Source organism: Drosophila virilis, chromosome 4 (genome assembly GCF_030788295.1).
Source record: "Drosophila virilis strain 15010-1051.87 chromosome 4, Dvir_AGI_RSII-ME, whole genome shotgun sequence".
NCBI lineage: Eukaryota > Metazoa > Arthropoda > Insecta > Diptera > Drosophilidae > Drosophila > Drosophila virilis.
The window spans coordinates 8,694,152-8,717,051 of record NC_091546.1 but is presented as its reverse complement, the minus strand read 5'-3'; the positions used below and the strand labels follow the sequence as shown (position 1 = coordinate 8,717,051).

General features: G+C 35.8%; 6 protein-coding genes across 9 annotated transcripts; 2 read left to right on the top strand and 4 right to left on the bottom strand.

Annotated features, from left to right (window-relative positions):
* Positions 1–165: 165 nt before the first annotated feature.
* Positions 166–3,481, top strand: LOC6627424 (myotrophin). Its single transcript, XM_002052373.4, has 4 exons — positions 166–334; positions 392–502; positions 1,435–1,518; positions 1,577–3,481. The coding sequence occupies exons 1-4, from the start codon at positions 251–253 to the stop codon at positions 1,667–1,669; spliced, it is 372 nt and encodes a 123-aa protein (XP_002052409.1). The 5' UTR covers positions 166–250; the 3' UTR covers positions 1,670–3,481.
* Positions 2,525–5,118, bottom strand: RpS27A (ribosomal protein S27A). The gene is made up of 3 exons (XM_002052374.4): positions 5,023–5,118; positions 3,177–3,516; positions 2,525–2,750 (listed from the first exon to the last, which is right to left on the bottom strand). Exons 2-3 carry the CDS (start codon positions 3,495–3,497, stop codon positions 2,601–2,603), a joined length of 471 nt encoding a protein of 156 aa, XP_002052410.1. The 5' UTR covers positions 3,498–3,516; positions 5,023–5,118; the 3' UTR covers positions 2,525–2,600.
* On the bottom strand, positions 3,636–5,107 carry Ip259 (NSA2 ribosome biogenesis factor-like IP259). The gene is made up of 2 exons (XM_002052375.4): positions 5,023–5,107; positions 3,636–4,507 (listed from the first exon to the last, which is right to left on the bottom strand). Exon 2 carries the CDS (start codon positions 4,479–4,481, stop codon positions 3,702–3,704), a length of 780 nt encoding a protein of 259 aa, XP_002052411.1. The 5' UTR covers positions 4,482–4,507; positions 5,023–5,107; the 3' UTR covers positions 3,636–3,701.
* Positions 5,119–5,822: 704 nt separating the features above from the next.
* On the top strand, positions 5,823–6,965 carry LOC6628157 (BLOC-1-related complex subunit 8 homolog). Of its 2 annotated transcripts, none has more exons than XM_002052376.4 (4): positions 5,823–5,961; positions 6,113–6,225; positions 6,291–6,361; positions 6,428–6,965. In XM_002052376.4, the coding sequence occupies exons 2-4, from the start codon at positions 6,168–6,170 to the stop codon at positions 6,857–6,859; spliced, it is 561 nt and encodes a 186-aa protein (XP_002052412.2). In that variant the 5' UTR covers positions 5,823–5,961; positions 6,113–6,167; the 3' UTR covers positions 6,860–6,965. The 2 variants fall into 2 exon arrangements, with proteins under 2 accessions (XP_002052412.2, XP_015028446.1); XM_015172960.3 differs by having other exon boundaries at positions 5,849–5,979.
* Positions 6,966–7,442: 477 nt separating this feature from the next.
* On the bottom strand, positions 7,443–10,406 carry LOC6628158 (prolyl endopeptidase). Of its 2 annotated transcripts, none has more exons than XM_002052377.4 (10): positions 10,280–10,406; positions 9,845–10,199; positions 9,518–9,788; positions 9,317–9,459; positions 9,081–9,240; positions 8,864–8,983; positions 8,723–8,803; positions 8,271–8,662; positions 7,938–8,210; positions 7,443–7,869 (listed from the first exon to the last, which is right to left on the bottom strand). In XM_002052377.4, the coding sequence occupies exons 1-10, from the start codon at positions 10,365–10,367 to the stop codon at positions 7,470–7,472; spliced, it is 2,283 nt and encodes a 760-aa protein (XP_002052413.2). In that variant the 5' UTR covers positions 10,368–10,406; the 3' UTR covers positions 7,443–7,469. The 2 variants fall into 2 exon arrangements, with proteins under 2 accessions (XP_002052413.2, XP_070065233.1); XM_070209132.1 differs by having other exon boundaries at positions 10,290–10,376.
* A 1,888-nt stretch (positions 10,407–12,294) lies between these two features.
* Positions 12,295–22,210, bottom strand: Cnot4 (CCR4-NOT transcription complex subunit 4). 2 transcript variants are annotated; one of them, XM_002052378.3, is made up of 17 exons: positions 22,004–22,210; positions 19,802–19,977; positions 19,631–19,744; positions 18,561–18,710; positions 18,180–18,266; positions 17,390–17,608; positions 17,190–17,334; positions 16,222–17,130; positions 15,721–15,882; positions 15,523–15,558; positions 14,596–14,802; positions 13,771–14,052; positions 13,654–13,715; positions 13,517–13,592; positions 12,984–13,400; positions 12,611–12,766; positions 12,295–12,538 (listed from the first exon to the last, which is right to left on the bottom strand). In XM_002052378.3, exons 2-17 carry the CDS (start codon positions 19,907–19,909, stop codon positions 12,396–12,398), a joined length of 3,273 nt encoding a protein of 1,090 aa, XP_002052414.2. In that variant the 5' UTR covers positions 19,910–19,977; positions 22,004–22,210; the 3' UTR covers positions 12,295–12,395. The 2 variants fall into 2 exon arrangements, with proteins under 2 accessions (XP_002052414.2, XP_015028681.1); XM_015173195.2 differs by lacking the exon at positions 14,596–14,802.
* Between the last annotated feature and the right edge of the window lie 690 nt (positions 22,211–22,900).

Sequence of the window (22,900 nt, the reverse complement as noted above, 5' to 3'; positions counted from 1 at the left end):
CGGAATCCACGCTACTCGCCGTTTTCAATTTATTCCAGCAATAAGACATTCAAAAAAGCCAGATTTCTCGTTAAGAAATCTGAACTGGTTTTGCCTTGTCGCTGTTACTTTTGAAATAAATTACGAGAGTAACTAGTTACTTTTAATAATGGTAACTTTTAAAAGGTTGAATAAACATCGTCCATCCCTACCACCTTTATTTTAGTGATTAGCAATAATAATTTATAATTTTAAATTATATACACAAAACATGAGCGAGGAAAACAATGAAAATATAATCTGGACCATTAAAAATGGAGAATTAGATGCCGTTCAAACAACGTTTAGCAACGATGTGCGTTAAAATATATGTTTATTAATTTTTTGCTCAACAAAATAATATTATTTACAGACGCAGAAAGTTAACACAGAGATCAAAGGGAGATTTCCAATACATTATGCTGCTGATTTCGGCCAGCTAAATGTTCTGAAATATCTTATTAATTTGGGAGCTGATGTAAATGTAAGCATGTAATTTCATTTCATATATTTGAGCATATCGGCATGTTGTAAATGTATGTGTGTACATACATATCGGTTATTTAATGGAAGATCCTCGTAAATCAACAATAGTTTTGTGAAGTCTTAAATTGTTTACAACCTTTAATTGCAAAGAAGAACGTACGTTCTTTTTACAAAGAATTTCAAGTGGCTGCATATACGTACATATATATTCATACGTACATATACGTACGTACATGTGTATGTGTTGATGAAAGTTTGCCGTGAACCGGTATTTTATTTCATATAAAAAATGTCTGCGTGTTGGTAAAGTGTAAAAAGCTGAAAACGTTATTTCATTATAAAAGGGACTAGTTTTGAAAAACCACGACGCTTACTGCGCTGCTTACGCTATGCATGCGCTGCATCCTCGCCTTCCTATGAAGGAAAATTAATTCGTAAATGTGTGAAATTACCTTAGCCCAAGTTTAAGTCTACAATGGAGTTTCCAATTTTTTGTTGTTGAACGGGCTGGATAAGGTTGGAAAGGAACCGACAGATAGACGAATGTGGACTACTTTTTATACCCTTTTTACCCATTTTTAACAACAGCGATACATCCATGACCAACAAATAAGAATGCTCTAGTCGGGAAAGCCCGAAAGAAAGGCAACACATTTCTTTTGACACTAAGCTTCACAGAAATCAGGCCAGCTTGTGGTTTTCGTTGTCAGTTAGACCTGGGAGAATATATCTCACTGCACCCCTTTACCCAGTTTCGGTGGATTAAGGGTGGAATAAAGGTTGTGAAACAATATATTGTCGGAGGAACAGATGCAAGTGATATGGTGTATGCAAGTGATATGATGCATGCAGAGTGCTAAAGCAGCGGAGGATTAGGCCAATAATATCGATAAGAGTATTGTTAAAGATCTGTATCTGCATTTTGAACAGAGAAAAGACAAACATGGGATCACTCCACTTTTGGCGGCCGTTTGGGAAGGACACACAAAATGCGTGGAGTATCTATTGGAAAAAGTATGCTTGATAACGGAATCTATGGAAATATAAAAAAAATATTACATTTATTTTATAGGGTGCAGATAAAAATGGATCCACTCCAAATGGTGAGAGTTATGCCGCAGTAGCAGAAAATGACGAAATCAAGAAACTGCTGTCCAATGTATAAAAATAATTGTAAAACAATTTCAAATTAAAAACATATGAGCATTTTAATATATTAGAAAAGAAACAAGAACATGTAATATTTGTATTTCCATTTAAAAATTGAAGTGCGCCTAAAATTTTGTTGCGATCTCCGTGATGCGGACATCAATTGGCGGTAGTTAAAAGGGCGCCCATAAAATGTTGGTCTCCGATCTGCTATTGTAGCGAGTTGTACTCAGCATGGATGATATCGTAGCATTATTTCTACAGGACTTGGCATGCATGCCAAGCGGCTGCTATCTGGGTGAGCGCAATCACACATGTTTAACGCTGAGAAATTAAACTGGATTAATCTAAAAGAGGAGTTACAAGACAAGAGTGCGTTGCAGTACTTCGTAGCAATGCCAGCTGACTTGATTATGTCAACGGGTTGCAGGTCAAGACGGGAGCAGCTGTATTTATGCTATATTGTACTTCACTGGATGAGTTGCGCGAAAAGCTGCTGAGTTTCGACCAGATTCATCAGAAGCCGCAAAAAGCGGCTGGCAAAGCTTGCGCTTAAGCAGAAGACGGTATCAAGTCAACCAGTCGCATAGATAAGTTGTTTCAACTAGGACACAGAATGGCTGAATGCAAGCTTAGGCTGCTTGGCCAGTGGCCAGAGGGAGACTGTTTTAAGTGTTGGAGCACAGATCAATAGAATTAGGTCTGTAATTCTTTGGTACAGACGCTTAGCCGAAAATCCATTAATCCACAGATTGCTCGTTGGTCACTCGAATTGGAACATTGTGATTATCGCATCGAACATAGACCTGGTAGCAACGCCCAAGGAATTTCAATGCAAGCGAATAAATAAGTTTGAAATTGCAACACAAGGTTTCAGGCTTATTTTAGTTCATATTTATTTCATTTAATTACAGTAGAAATAATTGCCTGATCTAAAGCGCCGGCACTTACTTTTCTTCTGGCTTACTAAACACAAAAGTCAAGTTACATTTGCCACAGTAATGACGATCCTCGTGAGCAGCCATGAAGACACCAGCACCGCAGTTCTCGCCAGGGCACTCGCGTCTCAAACGATGGATCTTACCGTTCTCGTCAACCTGCAATATAAAACAAGAATTTTAGTGTTGACCATGTAATACTCCAATATTTCCAATGCAAGAGTCTCCGGTTATTGGGCGGGCGCCATTCAAACTTACTAACAAATGTCTACTTCAACAGGTAGCACGCCCACCTGTCGAAATAGCACATAAATTATATCTCACAAATCTACCTAACAAATTTAGCAAACAGCTTTAAAATCTCGTAGAGTGGACAACAAAATGTTTCACATCCACAAATAAAGAATTCTAGCTTAATGGCAGCGTCAGCTGGCATGAAAAGAGCCATTTTCTCCTTTTACTTTGTGAAAAAATATAGTTATGCTGGATAGATCAAACACTTAAGAACCTCAAGCTCAAGACCAAGACTCAAGAATTCCAAGAACAGATCGAATCGTAAATCTGTGTTCGTTATTGAAGTTATACCTTGTAGTATTTCAAGACAGCTAGCTTGACCTTCTTCCTCTTGTGCTTAATTTTCTTGGGAGTCGAGTAGTTCTTCTTCTTGCGTTTCTTGGCGCCACCACGCAGGCGGAGCACCAAATGCAAAGTAGACTCTTTCTGGATATTGTAGTCAGAAAGGGTGCGACCATCTTCCAACTGCTTGCCAGCGAAAATTAAACGCTGCTGATCTGGAGGAATTCCTTCTTTGTCCTGGATCTTGGCTTTAACATTCTCGATGGTATCCGACGGTTCGACCTCAAGAGTGATGGTCTTACCCGTGAGGGTTTTTACAAAAATTTGCATCGTACACTCCCGGGGCCAACTGAAAAAGAAACTGAGTAGTTAATATCGCAAAAATAAATCAAATAAACATTAATGATAGGCTTTAATAATAAACTAAATAAATATATAGATACATATATAAAGAACTGTTTTTGTATGTATTGTTTTTATTATTTATTTTTATTAAATGAACCAAGATACAAATAATAGTCATCTTACATATAATCATACAAGTAATACGGCATTCACAACTCCATCGTTTTCCGGATTGTTTGTAACTTGCGCATATTTACCCCAAACAACTTTGCCAGTTTGCGTTACCAAACCCAATTCAGAGATATTTACTTCTATAACCGTGCCCTTGGTCATCACACCCAAAGAGGTGAACATTGGAGAGCTGGGATTCTTTTTAACACCAATTATGGGTAAATGGAAAGTTGCTTTTAATTCTGGATGTGTGACATGCGCCTTCTTCATGCGCAATGCCATCGGCCGAATGAACCGCTCAAATTTCGGCGGTTTTCGCGTAAAGTTCTCACCAACAAAAGTGACTTTTGTTACCATGCGCTTCCAGGCCTTCCGTTTGGTCTTTCCGGTTTTCAGTACCTTAAACACTTCGGCATCGGATTGAGCACGCACTTTTGGTATGGGCACATCCCATTTGCCAGCCTTTTCTTTGCGTTTCTGTTTTATCATATTTGATAAAACCTTTGCCGTTGACTGGATGCCTCTGTCAAGCAGATAATGCGGTAGGGCTCCATCCTCAACCTTTTCTTCTTGTTTTTTAACCTTCTTCTCTTCGTGGGCTTGAATCTTCTTCTTTATTTGTATCTTTTCATTACGGCGCTCCTTGTTAAACAATTTCGCTTTAATGCCACGCAACTTCTGCGCTTTGCGGGCACGTTCCTTCGGAAGTCGCGCTTCCTTCTTGCGCTTGCGTTCTTCATAGTCGAGCCGCCGACCGAACAACTTTCGATGGCGATCCATATACTCATTTTGCGGCATTTTTGATGTACGTTCCTTCCGCCGACCTGCAACGCAAAATGTATTATTAAGTTAATACAATCGGGAAAATATGACACTGTGAATTCTCCGATGAAGATCTTAGATCATATATGCAACTGCATACATATGTGTTATGCATTACATACGCACATATGTATTTTTGATAATCCACAAGTGACATATTGTCCATACCTTACTTACCTTGATTTATAACAATTTATATAAAAATATCAACAAACATTTGAAAAATTCACATACGTATGTGCATCATATGCACATGGCATAAACATTTTCTTTAGCACTTTATCCGCTCGCAATATTACATGTACATACATAACAAATTATAGTCATGTACAATGTGCATGAAATGCACGTTTTTTCATCCGTGTAATTTATAAAAACGTTTACATTTACTTGATGATTCGTGATTAAATATTTAATTTTAATCTAGATTCTAATAATTGTTTTCTCTTTCTTCATAAAAATATTGCAATCACTTAATATTAATACTATAAAACAAATTTTCGAAAAATTTACCCACCTTAGTCTGGCAAACGTACGATAAGAAAGAACCCGACAAACGTGGTGCGGACAGGAAGTGAAAAACTTTAAAAACAAGGTTGCTTATCAATTTTTATCGAATGATTTTTAACTAAAAAATAATCATTTAATAGAATACAAACATATTCTTTTGGTACAGTGAAAAGAAACAGAAATATATATTCTAGTTAAAAAAATATTTACAAAAAAAAAGAATTAAGAATACTTCCATGGTGGAAATGAACGTAAACGATTCGGTGGGCTTCGATTCGAGCTTAAATTCATTTAGGGATTAAAATAAAAAATCATTTGAGACGTGTTTCCCACTTTTCTTAGAGTCCAAGCTTCCTGCGTGATTAATGAGATTTACAAATTTCTTTTTGATAAAGTTTTAAGTTATGCCCCTACATCTTTTCAAAGCTCTGCACAGGAACTTAATAAATACGTGCTTCAGCGATTTGATTATTTCCAGCCAAAACAGTGGTAAATCAGCGAAAAACTATTATATATATTTCATTTCCGCTTTCTAGCTTTTACGGTATGGGCTGGGCATTGATCACCAATCAGTCAGTCAATAAGTCAGTCAGTCAGGCCAAACAGATATATATAGATATTTTCAAAACATAATAAGCGTGTTGAACGTGCCTAAACTAATGCAACCTTAACTAACTAAATAAACAATTTTTTTCGTTAAACGCAGTGGATCGTGAGACTAGCGTTGCCTCCTGAACATTTTTTCGGCATCAATTGCTAACTGAAAACCCTTATCGATATCCCGACTTTTAGTATCGATATTCCTTAAGACTCCTGTCTCAACATATTAATATATTTTATTCGTATCGAGTTGAGCATATATCGCCCATCCCTAATATGTATTGACAATATTTAATTGGAACGAGCTGTTTTACTTTGTGTGATTTTTAAGTGGACTGGCAAATAAGTAATGCATAAATAAAAAGTATGAAAAGTTTCATAATGGTAGCTTCAAAACTATCTGATATAGAAACTTGATACTGATCCTGAATTTACTATAGAAAGGCAGTGAAAGAAAGGCTCACTGTGAACATGCATGCATTTATGTTTATTTTCAGTTGTCACTTTATGGGAAATTATTAGGGCAAAAATTTAAACTATTTTCTTAGACGAATGCGAAAACAGGGAAGAATGGAACAAGGAAGTGATCTCAACTTCAAGGCAAAAAAAAGTAATTTGATTTGTTTAAATATCAACACCATCACATATATTCTTTGTGTGTTTTCGACTTTTTAGCCTCAGAAAAACTGTCTGAAAATGTTCACATATTCGCCAATGACCCATCATTAGCTTTCTTTCGAATTCAGGTTTGTCTTCCTAATTTTCTTTACATAAAACAAAATAAATATTAATTTGTTCAATATGTATTCAAGGAACATATTCGTAAGGTTCTACCTGCTATTATAGAGAAACGAGCCGAAGTTCTCGGCTTGCAAAGCAACTTACAAGGACATTGCTTCGACATGGAATATGGTGTCCAAGCACTCAAATCGATAGAGAAATCTGAAAGCACTTTCTATAATATACAAGAAATTCTGAAGACTTCAATTTTTCTCAAACAACAACTAAAATATGAAGAAAGTAGAAAAAAAACGAAGAAGGAAAGCATCAAAAACTCGGTTTATAAACGATTTTCAGCGCATCTCGCATTAGAGCTTCCAGATTTGCCCGACTTTAGTGGAGTCATGCGCGACACTACCCAGCGTATGGAGACAATAATAGCAACTGGCCAAGGACTTACAAATATTTCAACTACTCAGTCCAATTCGGTCGAGCTTCAAAGGTCTCACACAACATTACATTAGTTATTTCAAGAGAACACGACTTGTTATGCAAATGAAATTCAGCACTTACTAGCTTTGGGAAATAACATATAATATAATATATAATATAACATATATATAATAACAATCTAGCGTATATATCTTCTATGGGAAGAGTCAACATTATATACTCTATATATTAAAAACACACATTCCGCGCATCTGTAAGAGCTATAAAGCTAGCTACAAGAGCTAACATAAGATTTGGTACTCTGTCTTTAGTTTACGTTGCCGCATGTCAGAGCATCGAAATATGCTCTGTGCTAATTTTATTTGTAGCGCCTTGAGAGTTTGCTTTCCCTAGTGAATGTTGAGTAACCCCTTCTATTGATTTATTTTAATATTTTTCCCTGAGCAATCCCAGTTAAGAGCAGTCTTCATTTACATCTCGCATGGATATTTGGTGTGTCTAAGTTGACTTAAAATAATTTTTTAGCTTACCACCAATAGAACAAAAAATGAGAATATTAATACCAGTCAGTTACAAAATGACTTTACTTTTATGTATTCTGTAATATACATGGTAAATGCAAGATATTTAAACAAATTGAAAAGGCAAGATAAATACAATAGTTACCTATATATTTACAAATTATAGATTGATGACATCCATTTTAAGACTTTTATACATAAATGTTAGAATATCAGTAGCTTCTTCAATTCTTTTAGATGTTGGTTTTCCAGCACCGTGACCAGCTTTTTTGTATACACGAAGTAGCAATGGATTTTTCTGAAATTCTGAATTACGCACAGCATCCTGCAATGCAGCTGCAAACTTTAACGAATGCAGTGGACTGACGCGATCGTCGTGATCAGCGGTCAAAATCAGTGTGGATGGATACTCTTTCGATGCACTTTGTGGGGAATGGATATTGTGTAATGGGGAAAACTTATAAAGATTATCAAAGTGTTCCTTGTCCGAGGGATTGCCATAGTCCGAGCACCAAGCGTGACCAATCGTGAATTTATGGAACCGCAACATATCCATTACGCTGTTGGCAATACATTCATTCAATTTCAAATATAATTATTCCAATGTTCTTAAGCACAGAATACTAACCCAACTTGTGCAATGGCTGCGCCAAACAAATCAGGACGTTGATTGATGCATGCGCCAACCAGGAGACCTCCATTAGATCCTCCCTGTATTGCCAAACGGTCTTTTGTGGTAAATTTGTTTTCAATTAAATACTCTGCAGCACATTGAAAGTCGTCGAAGACGTTTTGTTTATTCAGCAAGCGTCCGCCATTGTGCCACTTTTCGCCGTACTCGCCACCACCACGAATGTTAGGATAGGCCAGAACACCATCAAAAGTATCTACAAACATAAGACTATTGTTTTTCGGTTGTGCCTAAAGTTTCTAAAAACCATATATGTATATAGGTACTCACCCTGTAAGCCCAAAGGTGGGCAGCATGCTAATATTAAAGCCACCATAGCCGTAAAGCAGGCATGGTCGGGGCTCACGAACAGCGCGTTTCTTCTGTATTATAAACATTGGCACCTTGGTACCATCTTTGCTAGAATAAAAGATTTGCTCAACGGCATAATTATCCTGTCGAAATCCGTCCAAATTGAGCTTAATTTCCCGAAAGACTTTTGGTGGCTGGTCTGGATATTTAAAATCATAGTGGTAAATTGTTCCGGGGTTTAAGAATGACGCGAAATTGTAAAAAATTTCGGAATATTTTGTTTTGCCAGAGGTCCCAACAATGGTACCAATATCCAAATCAAATTGTCGTATTAGCGCTCCGGTTTGAAGTGAATTAGCTTGCAAAATCGTCTAAAATAAACAAAATCTTTAACCAAAGATATGCGGAATAAATAATAAAAGTTGCCTTACTTTAACATCTCTTATATAACAAAGAAGAAGCTTATCTTCATTGACGCATTTAACCCAGTCCAAGACATCTTTTTCGTGCTCCTTGAAAATGAGTTATACATTATATATATATATTTTTATGCTGACAGTTATTATTCTTACCGGTATGAGGGTCTCCCAATTTTCTTCGGCTGGGTTTTCGAAGTCGATGATGATGACACGATAATTTGGAGCATTCTTGTTTGTGCGGAAATACACCTTTGATCCCACATTAGTCACGTACTGCAAAAACAGAAATTATAGATAGGTAATGGTAAAGGTGAAAGGTTAATACTACATTCTAATGCAGCATATTCAATATATCAATGCATGTACTTACGTCGTAGTCGGACTCAAATTTATCAACAATGATTTTAACATCCAGTTCTGATACGATTGGTTCCCCGGGTTTAAGGTCGGCATAGTATATTATATTATCACGACAGTCTTTAACAATAGCCAGTATCAAATATTTGCCACAATCGGATACGACAGATTGACTAAATACGAATAAGAGAAAATTGGATTGGTGTTAACTAATTTCACAAAATAAATCTGTAATATACAAATCCGTACAAGCGCCATGACGGTTCCTCATTAAACTGAACGACTAATACATCCTTAGACTGACTTTCTCCGACGAGATGATAATAAAGCTTTTGGTTTTCATTTTGCTTGGTTTCCGAACCATCAGTTTTACCATCCTGATCGGGATATCTCTGTTGAATTATGGAGTTATTATTAATCAGTTAAGTTGTGCAGACCTTGTCTACGTACTCCGTAAAAGAAACCCTTATTGTCCTTTGTCCATGAAATTTCCGAAAATTTTACTTTTTCAAGCACTTCGTCGAAATCCTTACCAGTCTCTGTGTTTCGTATGCGAATCTTAATCCAATCAGATCCACTTTCACTAAGCCCATAAGCCATAAATTTCCCATCGTCGGAAAACTCCTTTTGCGAAAGGGCAACCGTTCCGTCCTCAGACAGACTGTTAGGGTCTAGGAATACTTTGCTCTCGCCATGCAGTGAATCTTGCTGATACATTACACTGCAATAATACAAGATGTACATATAAACGTATTCAAATATGAGGCGTTGGGTTACCTTTGATTTTGGAGACCAGTATTCATGAAATAATAATAATATTTTCCATACTGCATGGGGCATCCATATTTCGGATAGTTCCATAATTTTGTAAGCTTATTGTTTATCTTTTTCCATAGTTCACAACTTTCGAGGAACGGTTGGCTTATATTATTTTGATTATTAACATATTCTTGTGTTTCGGGGGCGTCGGGATCCTCAAGCCAACGGTAAACGTCCTTTATCTTTGAGCCATGGAAGTTATCTTCAATAGATAAGTCCTTACGGGCAACGGGATATACGAAATTTTCTTTCATTGATTCTGAGGACTTTTGAGGTACGCCTGACATTCCGATATTTTTTATAATTGGCTTATCTATGTGAAAAAGTAAGGTGAAAACATAATTAGAAGTTCTTATATGTAAAATACTTCAAAATTCTGTGCCTTAAACATACTTTTACTTGCCGTTCCAAGATATAATGCACGAACAAAGATTTTGAGCTGAGGTCGAGATGAAAAATATCGCATTGTAATAATTTGCATAGAGAGGAGATCATTGAATCAGTCACACTACAAATATGTCAAATGACAAACAATCGATATCACTTCACCGATATTTTTTGTTACGTTGACATACTGTTTCTATTTTTCTGTTCCATTTCCATTAGCATCTTAGCAACCACATCCAAAGCAATGAAAGTGAATAAGAAACCTATTTAAATAGCATCGGCAGTTGGTTATTCAGCAGCGATAACGTTTCTGCGCAATGCGATGCGCAATGGAGAGTTCGATTTTGATTGCGGTCAAATCAAAAGATTATTTGACTTGAAAAACTCAAGTTTCATAAAATTAATTGTGCCGAGCCGGAAGATAAAACCTTATAAATTTACTGGGGCCAAGCCGAGAACTTTGTAAACGTTTTCGGGTTAGAAAACTTTAACAAATTTATTACACCAAGAAAAAATAAAAAAATCCCAAATTTAAAATGTATAAAATAAAAGCTAAAAATAAACCAGCAACCTAATAATAGCATGTACAAATTTGACAAATTAAAATCAACCAAAGAAATAAGCAGGCAAGTTCGCTACGAATCTTAACACTGAGGGGTCCAGATTGTGCTACAGCATTTTCCGGTAGAAGCAGCTGCAATAGTATTCCAGCTACACATACGAATTTTGTTTTTGCCAGAAAAAATATCTATATTTCATTATCCAGTACTAACTACATTGCTGGCAATAAAGGGAACGGTCGATTGATCGGTTGGGCCCCTTTTAGTTGATTGTGTGTTTCCCACTATTATCAAAGAACTAAGGCTCCCGCATGTCTGCCTCCAACTCTATCCTTTCCTCCGTAGTTAACTCCGAGGTATCCAGCTGACTTCCCCATAATGCGCAATCGACGCGCCCTTGGCTTTCCATTGAGACTCACCTACCCAAGCCTTTTTCACTTGTCCGATGACCAGTCATTCCTTTTTTCTATTTCGGCCCGACGTGAATGTTCGAACACGTTCGTCACATGGTAGGCCTTTTAAGATTGTTTCTTAATCAATATCCTCATCCATATCCTTGTTCTTATCCTTATTGTTCCTTCCCTGCTTCTCCTGTTCGGCCATCATCGCGCTTCCTCTGGAGTTTCCCAGAGAGTCTTCCCACTGTGGGCACAGAATTTTCATCTTCGCGTACCTGTAACAAAAAATTCTGATCCAACTGTCATAGTTTCGGCAGTCTAGCCAGTATGGCCACTGGCTTCGCTCCTTGCGTATGGCGTGACTTCTGTGCCTGGATATGCTCTGCCCCTGCGACCCATTTTCCCCTTCCCCTCTTTGCACTCTTGGCGCTGCTCATCCATTCAAACCTTACTACAATTTTTTAACCAGTTCCCGGTCTCTCATCGACTTCTGGATAGTAAAGCGAGTTGACACATGAGGTGAATATAACTTTCACTTTTGTTGTCAGATGGTTGTTGCAGCAACCTTAACGTCCATTACACAATGTCTCCGGCTGGAAGTTATCCCCTTTCCGATCTTCTACTCGGAAGTTACGAATTTTGATATTACGCGTTTTGGTGTTTCGGCCCTGTTCGCCGGACCAGCACGATGGTTCTTGGTGGCCCCGGTGCAGAATTGGGCTCTCCAGCATGGCTTACTGCACATCGATGATCCCCTCACAATCTCCATTATGCCCATCCGCACCTTCCCACGGATTGACTTGCAGGGCATATCGTTATGTCTTGTGGGCCTGTGCAATTTGCCGCGTTTGGAAGTTGTGAGGTAAAACTAGCATTTATCAATGGGCGGAAAATGGATATTCCGAGTCGTTAAATAGTACATGGCAATGCGCGCAGCGGCTGGTCTGAAATGGCCGAGTAAGGTCAAGTGCGAATACACGCTTATATTTATATGTTTTAAATATATTTGCAATGCACATATGTATCCGTCTGCACACATTTTAAAGTAAAAAAACAAAAGCTGTTCGATTTGTTATATTCGATTTTTTTCACTATGTTTGTATTACAATAAGTATTTTATAAGTAGTACAGGTAAACCAATCTATAATATTCAGACATTAATTTTTAAACAAATTGGCGGTTTTTTAAGAACTCCAGCATTCCCTGAACATTTGCGTTTACCTGTGTCTGAGATGACGACTGTCCATTGATCATATTATTAGGCACGTTCATACCCGGAAGCACTTGTTGGGATTGATTACCGAAACCTAGCCATCAAAATAAAATATATTAGTTAAAGCCTTAAATATATATAGTACAAAATATATTCCAATTTTTACCTTGTCCGTTTTGCTGGTGATTTTGAGCCAAATGTTGCATAAATAGGTCTTGTTGTTGTTGATGAGGTGGCATTTGAGCTTGATGCGGAAAAGATGAATACTGCCGAAAAGACAAAATAGCTGGATCCATTGCAGTCCAGTCATTGCTACTATATCCTGTTTGTAAAGTACATTTTAAAGATTTTTTTACTCAAACAAATTCAAAGATAATTTAAGACTAGCTAAATAATGATAATAATAGTAATAAGTGGGTATTTATTTATTTAATGGATACAAAATGGTAAAAAAAAAAGGTAAAAACGCCATAGCGAAATATCGATTTTTGCAAAAATTAAGACTTTTATTAATATAGTCTCAACATAACTATGATTACCTTTATTTTGGATGCTAGTTTGGGCGACTTGATGTTGCAAATGGGAGTCACTCATAGGCTGTCCTTGATGTTGGTGCAATGTTGCCAAATGATTGTTCCAGTTAGTTGCCAGTTGGATTTGATGTTGTTGTTCTCCTTGGGTAGCGTTGTTTCCAACCGAGTTGCTTGGCATATTAATAAAAGGAAACAGTTTACTTGAGTGTACTCGTGCTGCACCTTCAAATCCTAAGGTATTCATATGATTAAAACCAGGAGGAGGCATACGGGCGCGCTGCATATTATCAAGAAGTTGCTGATGGGAAGCTTGCGTTTGCTGCTGTAATTTTGGTCCAGCAATTCCATTAATATTCTGTTGAACAACTTCATTTTCCATTAGCTCTGCTAATCCCTTTTGTGTTTCAATAAACGGGTCGAATCCTAACATGGTAAAAGATATATATGATGTTTAGTAACCCATAAATAATATAAACTAGTAGTAATAACTTATATTAGTAGCTCAAAAACGCAGACATAATTTATAATTTAAATATTACCTAGGTCATCGTCCGCTAAAGAGCTTTGTGAAAACCGATTTTGTGGCGAATGTAGGTTTTGTGGTTGGTTTGAAGACTGAAAAACAAATGTTGTTGTTTTATAGAAACTTCGATATATATCAAACTTGTAAGCTTACTGTTTTATCGAAATTTCCCATAAGCCTTTGTTTCTGCATCAGCGATTGTTGGGCCAAAATGCCTGACATTAAAAAATGTTTTTCTTATTTGTCGACATAAACCGAAATTCTAATTACCATTATCAAAAACTGCAGGGTTAGCACGGTTATTTTCCAAAAATATAGCCAATCGATGCGAATCGGAATTACTCAGCAGAGATTGACCATTGATGTACTGTTGGTGTATTTGTTGTTGACTTTTGTGAAAGTCGAAAAACTTTGACATATTTCCGCCGAATATATTATTTACATAGTTAGGATTTTCATCGGGTTGCTGTACGATGTGCTGTGGATGTACTGCTGCATGAATTTGGGTTCTATTCGCTTCATTATCAGCACTATAAAAATGACTTGGAAAATCTGTAAAACAAAAAAGGTTTTTATATAAATTAAATATACTTCTATAATTTTCTAATTGATATATATTCATGTTTCGATTCCTTTCAATAACCAGAAATAACCCCAATAACCTCATGCACTAACGGAGATTTAAAAATATCACTTTTTAAGCCCTTTTTTGATATAAAGATTTTATGCAAACGTATGTAGCAGACATGATCAGCACGCCGAGCTTAGTCGATTTAGCAATGTCCGACTGTTCATTGGAATATACGAAAGTTAGAGAATCATAACAACAATATTTTATTCTCCCAAACCACCATACCAAAAACAAGATCATCATTTTTATCGATATCGGTATATCGTTCGATTTTCAACTTATCGATCAAAATATATTTTACGATGTGGGTTTTTCGCCTGCCAAAATAATGACCTTGCCGCTTCTAATTTATACAAAAGCAACAAGATAAAAAACTAAATGACCTTTACATTTGCCTTAAGTGCTTCTTAAACTTCTTTAAACTAGTGACTCTTTAAATCTTGTACTACGCCAATAAAACCTACCATTGTGAGTGGTATGAGAAATTCCAGCATTATTTGCTAAATTGCTCCTTTTATGTAATTCGTGAATGCGAAGAAATTCTTCCTGCTGTTTTAGTACTTGTTGATGATGATGTTGTTGTTGCATTTGTAGATGCTGCTGATGCAGAACTTGCTCTTCTACTTGCCGGTTGTTGCGCAACATTACATTCTTAAAGGCTTCCTCCCATTCTGGAAAAAAATTGCAATATTTTTGTTTAAACTTTGCTTTAAACTAGGCACAACATATATTTATTTAGTTGATGGCTAAACCGGCTTGAGGTCTAGATTATTTTCTTTCATCCAAAATATTTATATTTCTCCCCGTACATCATTTTCTGGGCTTACTACAAAACATTACATATATTAATAACCTTAATGACTTCGGTGTTTCTTACTCAATCTTGATGAAACTTTTAGCTGTAAATTTTATTGTGCTATAGAATATTCGTATACCCTCTCTTGTTCAAGAAGTTTCATGTTAAGAGCTCCAGCTCTTTAACATACTATCGATTTCTTGGAAACGGGGCAAGATGTCGATTATCGAAAAGAAGTATGAGTAGGAGAGTAGTAGTAGGAGAACCTATAAGTTTTAAGATCCTTGCGTTCATTCATACGGACGACGGACATGGCTAGATCGACTGGGCTATTGATGCTGAAGAATATATATATACTTTGGGTCAGAGGAAGATGCCTATTACATGAATTTGCAAAAATACATTTTACGCTTTTTACCCATTTTTAATGAGTTCAGGCTATAAAACAGCTTATTCATTTGCTAAAACAGGTTTTACAGTCTGCAGAAGTTCCGCAGCGCTGAATGTTATTTTGAGAATTGCAATCAAATTATAAAAATATATATTGAAGTTAATATTTTTTTAAATTGATGTTGTGAATAAAAAACATATTTACCATTTGCGTTCGCTGGATTCTGGTATCCATCAATTCCTGATTTGTCCACGCGGCCATGATGATTGTCATCGATCAAATACGACATAGAAAGAATAAAAGGGTTATTTAAATAATTGCAAGTATTTTAATTTTGAAATCTGTGTATATGAAAGATACTTAATATATTAATAAAAAAAATATATATTCTAAGCATATTACCATTAAGCAAATCTGGCAAATGTGAGTTTGTTACGCTGTTTACTTGAGGCTGCCTTACATCCCCATCTACTTTGTTTCTTAAAAGTAGTGACTGCTGCAATGTGGGAGACGATGAGAAGAAGCTGTTGCTGTCATCAAACATGTTCAATTTGAACAGGGCATCTGAAACATCAAATGTGTAATATAAATTAGTTTTTCAATTTGAATGACCAAACTTAACCAAGGTTGATTTCATTTTCAATAAATTGTATACTGACTGCCCTTATAATTGCCTATAACAAAGTAGCTAAATTTACTTAATATCGTGAAAGATATGCAGAGTATATGTAACCTTTCTTCTGAAATATCATTGAGAATTTTAGTGAAAGCACCAACGCTTCTTAGTCCATTTCATGTTTATATAGCAATATCGAAAACTTTACGACAAAGGCAAACATCATATTTGTCAGTTGACATTATACATAGATTGATAAAACAAATCCGAAACGAATTACAACATACCCGATACATCCTTTGTGCTGTCAGTTTCACCAGTATTTAATATTTCAGTAGCATCTGGACTTTTCTCGTCTTTGTTTTTAACTTTGGAATCACAAATTTTATGAAAGTTAACTGTTTTTGTTGTTGACAGAACGTCATCCGATCCACTTTCCAATTCGATATTTCTATCGATATCAATATCTTTGTGTACATCCTCAGTTGAACCATTGGATTGCGTCTTCAAATTTGCAGGCGAACTTTTTTCACTTGTACTGCTTTCGGATAAGTGATCATCACTGTTTTCACTACTAGTGCTAAGTGAGCGATGTACATTAGATGCCGACCTGTGTGGTAATGAAAACTTTTTGGTACTTTCCTTGAGCTTGATCGTGCCCATATCTTTGCTTGTATTTGGACCATCATCAGGATTTTTCAACTGCCTTTCGACTTCAGCCGAAGTGTTTTGAACTGTTTCCTTACTTTCGCTTTGCTCTTTTGCAAGAGAGGCACGGTTTGAAGAACCCTTTTCCTTGTTACGCTCTGTTTTTGGTCGGTTGCTGGCAGAACCTAATTCTATTTTCGTTGTAGAGGCAACTGGGTCTTCTGTTGAATCTGTTGTTATTGTTGTTGTGTGTGTATTACTCCTGGAATCAGGAATAAAGTTTTCCTTGTTGGATGTATTAGAATTGGCGTACGCATTTGTTTTGCTTTTAGTTTTGTTTTTTTCATGACGGCCTTTATCATTTCGAGACTTTTCCTTTCTACTTTTTCCATTCCCGTTGGAGGCACTTCCTAAAGTTTCCTTGCTATTGATAGGTGAAACTGACAAGCTCGGCCACGACTCTTTTTGCTGTGAATTTACTGAAGTAGAAGTATTTGTAATTGATACTGAAGATGTCGAAGATGATGATGACGACATCGCTACCGAAGCTGCAACAGAAAAAGCTGTTATTGGTCTAGTATTTTTTATAATACAAAAATTGTTTCACCGTTTGCTTTTGAAGTTCCGCTTCCACCTACATTTGCACCATTGGCAGATACCCCAATTCCAGACACATTGTTTACCCCAGAAGTTGCAATTAACACATCATGTAGTCGTTTTTCATAATCTTGATGCTTTCCTTGGTGCATTTCCTATAACGCTCGAATATTAATATGTCTCATTATAAATTTGGTATATTCCATATACCTCCTTGGTAAAACTAGCTTCCGAGTCACCCAACTCATGTAAGTACATACAGTCGCCTTTGGGACATTGTTGATTCTTCATGAAATGGCTGCAGTATTTTGTTGTTCCGAGACTGGTTTTGATTAGCCGCCCATCTATCATTATATTATTTACACTTTGTATAGCTCGCAGTGCATCCGGATTATGTACGTAAGTGACATATGCCGACGCCGAGGGACCCTTTAAATGGATTTTGTGGTGATTAGGTATATTATTTTTATATAAACAAGTAAGGGGCTCTGCTCTGTCAGGAGTAACTAACTAGGGGATATCCTGAACCCTTTTCTACAAACACTAAATGCAGCTCCAACTACGAGCTCGAATACTTTAGGAGTAATAAAATTAAATTAAAAAAAAGAAATTTCCTCAATTAGATTCGAGACAACCGCTATAAAATGAAAAATACTTGATTTATATATACTATTCAAGCAACTAAATGTCAAATTTGGTAATTAGCTCTTAAGCCCTACGAAGTTTTTTTGAAAAAAAAATTGTAGCGGAAGCGGATCTTGTTATCGATTATCGGAAACATAATCGCACTGCGCGGGCTTTAAGAGGACCTACTATCAAAATATCCATCTATAGCTCTTTAAGATTCAGAGATCCTTGCTTGATCCTTGATTTAGGTAGATACTGGATAATATATATGCTTAATGGAATCGAAGATGCTTCTTCTGCCTGATGCATACATTTCCACAACAAATTATACCAATTTTCAATGGGGTTTGGATATAATGACAGTAGCGCTTACCTGTACTCCAGCGTAGGTTGTACTTGGGTTTATTACCACTTTATGAATTTTTCCGTATTTTCCAAAATATTCGTGTTTTTTTAATATCTATTACAGAAGGAAAAAATTAATATGGAAATATTAAAAATATTTTGTTGGTGAATACAAATCTTCTCGGCACGCCGAGAATTAAATTTCCATGTATGCGTTCGTTCGAACGGTAGCCATATTATGTGGTAGACCGATTAGATTCGGTTTTGGGTGAATATATTATGAAATAATAATCCTTTTAAATGCAGTTAATTTTCAAAAGAAAAGCTTTTTGTATATAATATAATTGATGGCTGAGAGATGACTCCATCAACAAAGGAATAACAAATACGCATATTTCTTAATACTTACGTCGGCGTCTGCAAGTCGAGGCGGTAAGCCAACAACAAATACCAAATTTTTTTGAACCACTCGAACGTTTGCTAAGTGTTTCCGATTTTCAGTTATCTTTTGTTTGCGCTGTTGGTCCCTCTGCCGCTTCTGAGACTTAAAGGCAATCATCTAACAAGGTTTTGGTAAAATTAATATTTAATTAATTTAATACTATAAAAATCATTTTACACTTTATATAAACATATAAACTAGCGGGAATGGCAGGGATATGCACGTGCCAAACTTTTTGCTAAAAATTTAATATATATTTCTTTTCCACCGACTTCTCGCCCGAGGAAAATTGTAATCTACCCGAACCATCTAGATCGTTTATATGTACTTTTTTCATTAATTTTGTTAGCAGCATTCTTCACTTCAGCGCTTTGAATTTGGGAAAACCATATTTAATAACTGCTTACAAAGATCTTTGAAATTACCTTGCAGCCAATCTAAAGCTGTCAACTGGAAAAGGTTTAAGCTTCAAGTCCTTGACTTCAAAGGTCCTTATAAGGCCTTATCACTAGTCCTTTACTAGACTCAAGTGTTGTGCGACCCGTGCTAACAATTCGGCTGAGATCTCAGATGCCCTCCCTCCTGGGAGAGATTTTAAAGTCTGGCCAATGCTCATCACATGGGCGACGGTGCAATCGCTTCATAATGGATGATAGCTTCACTTAAAATAGCTACTGAATATCGTCAGCCATAAGTCTTCCACAAATACAGAGAGTTTATCAGACTAAACACAACTAAAACCCACATTCCTGACAAAGAATGTTTGCATGTGTCTCTGGCAACTTGTAATCTAATCTAAGAAAATAGTCGGCAACAAAATGGCCACCAATCTGATCAGTCCAGCTTCAATATAATTTTAGAAGGGAAAATTGTGTTATATATGCGGTGACATGTTCGTTAAATCGTATTAGACTTTTAAATGTTCTGTATTTATGTCAGTCCTGCTCAAACGATTTCTAATAGTTTGTATATTACGCGTCAAATATGAATATAAAGTTATTAATATTATAATATCCCATCAACGAAATATTACTTACTTCTTCTTGCGTAAGGGGTTTAAAATCAGCTGGATTTTCTGGATATTCTTTCCGACATGCTGGGCATAGTTTGTTTTCGTCGGTACGAATTCTGTGCCAACAAAATCGGCAAATCTGTAATTAAAAATGGGCATTTACAGGCCATGTAATCATAAATTAAATAACACTTACTTGGTATCCACAAGTGCATGGAAAAAAAGTCAGATCATCGACTTCCAAGGGTTCCATACACAATGGACACTCAACGGAGTCATCATTACTATTGGCCAGGCCGTTCATTATTTTGTTGGAAATAGTTATACACTTTATACTGATATCCGTTTTAAAAATCAGATGTTTTATAGTAGCTGAAAATGAAAATGTTTAATGTATTAACTATATATATATTAACTAACTAGCTAACTTAGCATACTTTATATTTTATTTATAAAAAGTAAGTATATATAGTTGGACAAAGAACAGTGGATGAAACTTTATGTCAAACTGACTGCTCAGCAATTTATTTAAGAGTAGGAATAATTTATGGGAGCCAAAATCGTGACTATTCTTGTTTTTTATTTGTAACTTTCGCGATAAGAAGACGCAATTGCTACGCTGTATACATCATTCATGATTTTAAGCGATACTCCAGGTGCACCTGATGCTTTAATAGCATGAATATTTTTTTTTCTAAGCAACTCCTTTCCTTTAAGATCGTTTCGTGAACCTGAGAACCTAATTGAATCCAAATCATGGCTAGTCATTAATTTTTAAATAATATTGACAAAAGACAAAATATGAAATCCGATTCTTCTTGATTTTGTGGAAAAGCGGAATGTAATTGATTATACGAAATAAGCCAGATGTGTTATGTCTACTGACAGTTAAACAGACATAGCTCAATTAACTTATTAGTTGATGGGTAAAATATATATGCTTTATAAGGTCGGAGAAGTATATGTCACACACTTGCCCAAAGGCATTTTTATAACATGCAATACAGCCTCTTTACCCATTTGGATGCAAGTAAAGATGATCAAATCTCTCTTGCTCTCTGAGCAGGCAAGCGAGTTTTAGACCCGAAGAAAAATGAAAGTGATACCGGACCTGATCCACATAAAATTAATGACAGTATTTTTAAACTCTTTTAAAGGGTATTAGAGGGGAATAAAGGGATACATCTCCGTACCCACAAAGAATATATAAATTCTTGATCAGTATCAACAGCCGTGTCGATATAGCCAAGTCTGACTGTCTGTTTCTATGCGAACTAGTCTCTAGGTTTTAAAGCTGTCGTCATGAAACTTTGCAGAAGTCCCTCTTTCTGTTGCACGCAGTACATATGAATCGGACCACTATATCGTATAGCTGCCATAGGAACAATCGGTTGAAAAGTAGGTATAAGAGTATAAACAACTTTTTTATTGATCAACTTATTTTGACCAAACTCGGCAATTATTAGTTTTACTATGCTCCTAGTGTATATGCAAAATCCGAACAGAATCGGACCACTATATCATATAGCTGCCATAGGAACGATCGGTCGAATCTTAAGTTGTTGTATTGTCGGTTTTTTGATATCTTGACCAAACTCAACATTTATAAGTTTCACATTTATTATTTGATAACCCTTTGAGTCAATTTCGTAAAATATAGGAATTGGCTTGGATTAAAAAATAATGCTAATCAGCACTTCACCAATTTCATATGCGTTCTGTAACATTTCTGTTAACGTCACTGTTAAGCAACTGTTTAAAATTGCTTCTGCATGAATAGATTATCATTTGATTCCATAACACACATTGTTAATTATATCTGTTTCAGATGGATTGACACCTTGTTAATATGTTAGCAGAATAATTTGTAAATTTATTCAGTGCAAAACATAATCAAAACAGTCTGATATAATGTATTATGCTGCTCATTTACTGATATGCTTGTTGTTGAAATCCAATTGTTATTTTTTTTTATCATTTGGTAGATATACATTTTATTTGTATTTGTTGTCATACAGGTGTAATCAAAGTGTGCAACTGCGGATCGACAAAAGAAACCACTATTATTGCAAAACACAAATCGTCTGAAGTACATAAACACATATGTATGTATGTACATACATATATAAATTGAATTCGATATACATATGTAAGTACACATATTTAACACGTAATACATGCAGACATAATTTCTGTTTTGACAGTGCAAAATAATAATTTTAATGCCTGAAGGTTGCTAGGTATGCATGTATAGTTCATATATGAAGACACAATGAAACAATAGAACTGTCCAAATACTGTTAATGACATACATATATAAAAGCATACATTTGCATGTATGTATGTATGTATGCATATTTTGGTGAATCAAAAGAGAAATACGAAGTTTAATACATACACAAATATTTAAGTATTTGGTCGACGTTTATACAAAGGTGTGTGTAGGTCGCAGTCCTATTGTTTTAGGCCAACAACCATTCTATATACTTATTGTGGTTTTGTAGCTACGAATTTCTTAACGAAATGTTATCCCGAATAGTTTTCAGAAATTGGTCCGATTACCAGGGTTGTGAACGAAACAAAAAGAGAAAAGCAGACAGACTGATAATGAACAAATAGGAAATGTGGTAAATATGTAGAAAATATCGAATGTAAATATATCGATGAATTAACATTGGCTTAGTACGAGTTGCCTTTAAAAATAGAGGTAGTATTGCATTTTTTAATTTGACATAATTAAAGTGTTACTCGGTAAAATGGTGGGTTTGCCAATTATTTTTGTGCTAGATTGCGTCCGCAAGTGATGAAAATAATTTTTTGGTAATTTTGGAATATCGGAAATTTAGGAAATTTAGCTCGCGATATTAGCGAAAAAGGTTGTATAAAATATGTAAGTTTACTGTCTGATCGTTTGGAAACTCGTTTTATAATAATTTAAAGAGAATTTATTTAAAGCGTGCCACGGACAAGGTCGAAGTATACACATGATCATCCTATACAGACATTAGTCGAAATTTCCCACCCCCATAACTCAGCCAAATATCATAATGGTTTTAATTTGGTATCCAAATGTAACAAGATAATTTTTGGTCAAAATTCATGTGTTAATAGTACCCTGAAATATCCTATATAGACATAGGATAAAATTTCCTCCCATATAATTCGGTCAAATCTTATCAGATTTCCACGAGCTTTGGGTCTCTAGTTACGGTACATAGGCTTCCAAATAAATTTGGCATCCAAATTTAATATTTTACTTGATCAAAATTCCTATATAGGTCCAAATTTCCCACCC

Coding starts and splice junctions, on each gene's coding strand:
- RpS27A (XM_002052374.4), bottom strand. CDS start 3,497: ATGCAAATTTTTGTAAAAACCCTCACGGGTAAGACCATCACTCTTGAG. Junction 2,751..3,176: donor CTGTCTTGAAATACTACAAG/GTATAACTTCAA, acceptor TTTATATTGCAG/GTTGACGAGAACGGTAAGAT.
- LOC6627424 (XM_002052373.4), top strand. CDS start 251: ATGAGCGAGGAAAACAATGAAAATATAATCTGGACCATTAAAAATGGA. Junction 335..391: donor AAACAACGTTTAGCAACGAT/GTGCGTTAAAAT, acceptor TATTATTTACAG/ACGCAGAAAGTTAACACAGA. Junction 1,519..1,576: donor TGGAGTATCTATTGGAAAAA/GTATGCTTGATA, acceptor TTTATTTTATAG/GGTGCAGATAAAAATGGATC.
- Ip259 (XM_002052375.4), bottom strand. CDS start 4,481: ATGCCGCAAAATGAGTATATGGATCGCCATCGAAAGTTGTTCGGTCGG.
- LOC6628158 (XM_002052377.4), bottom strand. CDS start 10,367: ATGCAAATTATTACAATGCGATATTTTTCATCTCGACCTCAGCTCAAA. Junction 9,241..9,316: donor GAGGAACCGTCATGGCGCTT/GTACGGATTTGT, acceptor ATTCGTATTTAG/TCAATCTGTCGTATCCGATT. Junction 7,870..7,937: donor GCAGCCATTGCACAAGTTGG/GTTAGTATTCTG, acceptor TATTGCCAACAG/CGTAATGGATATGTTGCGGT.
- LOC6628157 (XM_002052376.4), top strand. CDS start 6,168: ATGCGAAAACAGGGAAGAATGGAACAAGGAAGTGATCTCAACTTCAAG. Junction 6,226..6,290: donor CAACTTCAAGGCAAAAAAAA/GTAATTTGATTT, acceptor TCGACTTTTTAG/CCTCAGAAAAACTGTCTGAA. Junction 6,362..6,427: donor TAGCTTTCTTTCGAATTCAG/GTTTGTCTTCCT, acceptor TATGTATTCAAG/GAACATATTCGTAAGGTTCT.
- Cnot4 (XM_002052378.3), bottom strand. CDS start 19,909: ATGAACGGCCTGGCCAATAGTAATGATGACTCCGTTGAGTGTCCATTG. Junction 19,745..19,801: donor CATGCACTTGTGGATACCAA/GTAAGTGTTATT, acceptor TTTTAATTACAG/ATTTGCCGATTTTGTTGGCA. Junction 12,539..12,610: donor TCACCAGCAAAACGGACAAG/GTAAAAATTGGA, acceptor TTTGATGGCTAG/GTTTCGGTAATCAATCCCAA.